The sequence below is a fragment of the Rhinopithecus bieti genome, unplaced genomic scaffold (genome assembly GCF_001698545.2).
Source record: "Rhinopithecus bieti isolate Rb0 unplaced genomic scaffold, ASM169854v2 scaffold_574, whole genome shotgun sequence".
In the NCBI taxonomy this organism is placed as follows: domain Eukaryota; kingdom Metazoa; phylum Chordata; class Mammalia; order Primates; family Cercopithecidae; genus Rhinopithecus; species Rhinopithecus bieti.
The window spans coordinates 506,417-511,936 of record NW_016803605.1 but is presented as its reverse complement, the minus strand read 5'-3'; the positions used below and the strand labels follow the sequence as shown (position 1 = coordinate 511,936).

Below are 5,520 nucleotides of genomic sequence, written 5' to 3'. Positions count from 1 at the left end.
AGGCAGGTCTTGAACTCCTGACCTCGTGATCCACCCGCCTCAGCCTCCCAAAGTGTTGGGATTACAGGCATGAGCCACCGCACCTGGCCTATTTTCTGCTACTTTTAAACTGTTTTGTGTAAACCGCTCTTTGCCTCAGTTTTCTTATCTGCAAAATGGTAATAATAGGCTGGGCGCAGTGACTCACGCCTGTAATCCCAACAGTTTGGGAGGTCAAGGCGGGCAGATTACCTGAGGTCAGGAGTTCGAGACCAGCCTGGCCAACGTGGTGAAACCCTGTCTCTACTAAAACTACAAAACTTAGCTGGGCGTGGTGGCGCACGCCTGTAATCCCAGCTACTTGGGAGGCTGAGGCAGGAGAATTGCTTGAACCCAGGAGGTGGAGGTTGCAATGAGCCGAGATCGCGCCACTGCACTCCAGCCTGGGCGACAGAGTGAGACTCTGTCTCAAAACAACAACAAAACACACACACACACACACACACACAAAATGGGAATAATAATACTAGCAGCCTCATAGTTGCCCTAAAGGTTAAATTTGTTAAAACCTACAAAGCACTTAGAAGGTGCACACTTGTGTGTGCACACAGTAGGTGCTGCAGAAAGCCCAACAATGCCTGGTTTTCCTGGGTGAGTGCTGTTGTGGGCCCAAAGTTCCTTTCTGCCACGTCTCCCATCCCACACTGACTCAACCTCTCTCCCTCCTTCCCTCCCCACCTTGAGACACACTTTCCAAATCTGGGCCAGTGTGTGTTTGTGGAGACACCGGGAGGGAGGGGGGCTCCAGCTGCTGTCCCTGCAGTGACTTGGCCCTTCTCCCCAAAACAACATCCCCAACCCCATCTCGGCCCCTGCAGCACCCGCAAGGAGGCTGCTTCCTCCCAGGCACGATGGGCGTGAGTGCCAGCTCCCTGGAGGAGCACAGGGGCCCATGGGGCTCCTTTTTTGTCACCTCTTACCTGTGTGTCTTGAGTAAGTCTCCTAAATTCTCTCTCTCTCTTTTTTTGTTTTGAGATGGAGTTTTACTCTTGTTGCCCAGGCTGGAGTGCAGTGGCAGGACCTCGGCTCGCTGCACCCTCCGCCTCTTGGGTTCAAGTGATCATCCCGCCTCAGCCTCCCGAGTAGATGGCATTACAGGCGCCCACCACCACACCCAGCTAATTTTTTTTGTATTTTAGTGGAGACGGGGTTTCACCATGTTGGCCAGGCTGGTCTCCAACTCCAGACCTCAGGTGATCCACCCGCCTCAGCCTCCCAAAGTGTTGGGATTACAGGCATGAGCCACCGTGCCTGGCTAGTCCCCTAACTTCTCTGTGCCTCATTTCCTCATCTGGAAAATGGGGTCAGAACAGTGGCCACCTCCTGGGGTTGTTCTGAAGAGTCACTGAGTGAGTTCTAGCTGGAGGGCGTGAAGTTAGTAAATCAGGGCTAGCTCCCTGTTCTGCCAGTTAACTCTTCGTCCTCCGGGTTCCCACTCTGCGTTCCCTCCTCCAGGAAGTCCTCCCTGACCCCCCAGGCTGGGGGCTGGGTCAGGCATTGGCCCTGGGCTCCCACAGCTCCCTGGGTCCCCCTGCCCACCCTGGGCTGACAACTCAGGGGCCAGGTCTGTGTCCCCAGTGGACTGAGGGATGTAAGGACAGGGCCGGCACTGCCTCGGCCTCCACACAGCAGGGACTGCAGGGGGTGCTTCCCGGTGGGTGACATCACCATGACTTGCTAAGCGCTTAACGTACATTCAGCACTGTTTTTAAAAAACAGTTTCGCCAGGCACGGTGGCTCGGTGGCTGGTGCCTGTAATCCCAGCTCTCAGGGAGGCAGAGGCGGGAGGATAACTTGAGCTCAGGAGTTCAAGACCTGCCTGGGCAATATAGCGAGACCCCGTTCTCCACAAAAAGGAAGAAAAAAAGAAAGACAAAAAATAAAAAATGAAAAACAGTTTCATTGAGGTTTAACTTACATGCCATTAAAGCTCATTACGGATGGGATCAGTGGCTCACGCCTGTAATCTCAGCACTTTGGGAGGCCGAGGTGGGCGGATCACGAGGTCAAGAGATCGAGACCATCCTGGCCAACGGCGTGAAACCCCATCTCTACTAAAAATACAGAAATTAGCCGGGTGTGGTGGCGCCTGTAATCCCAGCTACTTGGGAGACTGAGGCAGGAGAATCGCTTGAATCCGAGAGGCAGAGGTTGTAGTGAGCTGAGATCGCACCACTGCACTTCAGCCTGGTGACAGAGCAAGACTCCGCCTCAAAAAAAAAAAAAAAAAAAAGCTCAACCATTTAAAAAAAAGAGACAAGGTCTTGCTCTGTCTGCCGGTTGGAGTGCAGTGACACAGTCGTGGCTCACTGCAGCCTCCAACCTCTGGGCTCAAGTGATCCTCTTGCTTCAGGCTCCTGAGGAGTAGCTGAGACTACATGCCACCATGCGTGGATAATTTTTTATTTTTATTTTTTTCTGTAGAGACAGGGAATGTCATCTTGCCTAGGCTGGTCTCAGACTCCCAGACTCAAGCGATCCTCCTGCCTCAGCCTCTCAAAGTGCTGGGATTACAGGCATGAGCCACTGTGCCCAGCCACCTACATCATTTTTAAGTGTACAGTTCAATGCCAGGCATTATTTTAAGCTCTTTATATATATATAAACTCATTTATATTATTTTAATCTTCACAACAGTCCTTTTTATTTTGGGTGGGGGGGGGGGCGGACAGAGTCTCACTCTGTCACCCAGGCTGGAGTGCAGTGATGCTATCTCGGCTTTCTACAACCTCTGCCTCCCAAGCTCAAACGATTCTTGTGCCACAGCCTCCCGCGTATCTAGGACCATAGGCATGAGCCACCAACAATAGGCTAATTTTTTTGTATTTTTAGTAGAGATGGGGGTTTTGCCATGTTGGCTAGGCTGGTCTCGAACTCCTGGCCTCAAATGATCTGCCTGCCTCAGCCTCCCAAAGTGCTGGGATTACAAGTTTGAGCCATCACACCTGGCTTCACAACAGTCCTTCTATGATCTGCATTTTACAGAAGAGAAAACACAAGTTCAGAGAGGTTAAGCTACTTTCCTAAGATCACACAGCAGATCAGAGCAGAGGAGGGATTCAAATCCAGGTATTCTAGACAGCTAAGTCAGGGGGTCTCAATCAATGCTCGCTTCAGCATTGCTCGCTGGTGATTAAATGAGTGAACAAGCAAAGGTGAGAATGGGTGGATGAAGGAGTGAATGAGGAAATGAATGGTGAAAGGAATGAATGAATGAGCATGGGAACCCATGGCTGGGATGGGTGCTTCATCAGAGCAAGAGTCTTGTCTGTGTGTTCTCTGCAGTATCTCAGGCTCCCAGGACAGGGCTTGGTACACATGAGACTCTCAGTAAATATTGCTAAATCAATGCAAAATATTTAACATCTCAGCCTGGCCAACATGGTGAAACCCCATCTCTACTAAAAATACAAAAATTAGCCAGGCGTGGTGGTGCACGCCTGTAATCCCAGATACTTGGGAGGCTGAGGCAGGAGAATTGCTTGAACCTGGGAGATGGAGGTTGCAGTGAGCTGCATTCATGCCACTGCACTCTAGCCTGGGCAACAGAGTGAGACTCTGTCTCAAAAAAAAAAAAAAAAAAAAAAAAAATCTGCTATGGCAAGAGCACAGCTATCCAACATGAACTGTAGTTGCTAGATCATGGGGGGGAATCCAACAGGTCCTGGGGAGAAGCTGGGGTGACACAGGCATGAGGCAGCCTTGGGGTTCCATAGAAGCACGGGGGGATCTTTTAGCAAACATGTCAGTTTTTTTTTTTTTTTTTTGAGACGGAGTCTCGCTCTGTCGCCCAGGCTGGAGTGCAGTGGCGCGATCTTGGCTCACTGCAAGCTCCGCCTCCCGGGTTCACGCCATTCTCCTGCCTCAGCCTTCCGAGTAGCTGGGACTACAGGCGCCGCCACCACGCCCGGCTAATTTTTTGTATTTTAGTAGAGACGGGGTTTCACCGTGTTAGCCAGGATGGTCTCGATCTCCTGACCTTGTGATCCGCCCACCTCGACCTCCCAAAGTGCTGGGATTATAGGCGTGAGCCACTGCGCCCGGCCTCATGTCAGTATTTTTAACAACCTACACATGCACACCTACAAAGCACACCACTAATAACTGGTTAATGAATGAGCGAATGAAAAAATGGAGGCCTGGAGGCTGTGCACGGTGGCTCACTCCTGTGATCCCAACATTTTGGGAGGCTGAGGCAAGAGGATCACGAGCTCAGGAGTTTGAGACCAGCCCGGGTAACATAGTGAGACCCCATCTGTACAAAAAAAAAAAAAATAGCCACGTGTGGTGACGCCCGCCTGCGGTCCCAGCTACTAGGGAGGCTGAGGTGGGAGGATTGCCTGAGCTCTGGGAAGCGGAGGTTTCAGGAAGGCACGATCCCGCCATTGTACTCCAGCAAAGGAAAAGGGGGATGATTGCCCCTGTGACCAGATGGCTTGAGGACTTGAGGGGCTGGGACCAGAGTGAGGGGAGAAATTCTGGGAACTGGGGAACCAAAGCAGTGGTACCCACTGAGGGCCCTGGCTATTTTGCCTAGACAGGATTTGGACAGCCAACAACGTGAACATCTTTACAGTCCAATATGCAAGAGAATGGATGCTACTGAATGGCTGGAGGGTGGGGGTCTGACTTCTGTCCCTTGCGCCCCTGTCTCTCCACTCCCACTCCAGGCTACGACTTCCCGGCCGTGCTGCGCTGGTTCGCGGAGCGCGTGGACCTCATCATCCTGCTCTTCGACGCGCACAAGCTGGAGATCTCGGACGAGTTCTCGGAGGCCATCGGCGCGCTGCGAGGCCATGAGGACAAGATCCGCGTGGTGCTCAACAAGGCCGACATGGTGGAGACGCAGCAGCTGATGCGCGTCTACGGCGCGCTCATGTGGGCGCTGGGCAAGGTGGTGGGCACGCCCGAGGTGCTGCGTGTCTACATCGGCTCCTTCTGGTCCCAGCCTCTCCTCGTGCCCGACAATCGGCGCCTCTTCGAGCTGGAGGAGCAGGACCTCTTCCGCGACATCCAGGGCCTGCCCCGGCACGCCGCCTTGCGCAAGCTCAACGACCTGGTGAAGAGGGCCCGGCTGGTGCGGGTGAGTCGTCCTGGGGGCTGGGCGTGCATTCTTGGAGGAGGGTGCAAGGGGAGCCCCTGCCTTTCCTCCGTCCTCCCCTACCAGTGCTGTGAGTCCCTGACTTATCAGTGCCCAGGTTAGTTAGTTCTCTTGAAGTTGGGTCATTCTGGCACAGAGTGGAGCAGGGAGGAAGAACTGTATGGAGACTCATTCCTCTGCCTTTGGATTTCTGTGTCGACTCCGTATCACCCTGGCTTCACTGTCCTGGTATTTCTATTTCTTCTTCCTCTTCCTCCTCCTGTTCCTCCTCCTCCTCCCCTCTTCTTCTCTGCCCCCCTCCTCCCCTCCTCCTTCTCCTCCTCCTCCTGTTTCTGCTTCTCTTTCTCTCCCCTCCCTCCCTCCCTCCCCTCCCTCCCTCC

The 5,520-nt window shown here is 53.2% G+C and overlaps 1 protein-coding gene across 1 annotated transcript in view; it reads left to right on the top strand.

Moving 5' to 3' along the window:
• EHD2 (EH domain containing 2) overlaps positions 1-5,520 on the top strand; it is a 30,921-nt gene that overhangs the window by 11,871 nt on the left and 13,530 nt on the right. The window contains exon 4 of the mRNA XM_017889189.1: positions 4,710-5,122. Within this exon, the coding sequence (XP_017744678.1) occupies positions 4,710-5,122 (413 nt within the window). The remainder of the gene's footprint in view (positions 1-4,709; positions 5,123-5,520) is intronic.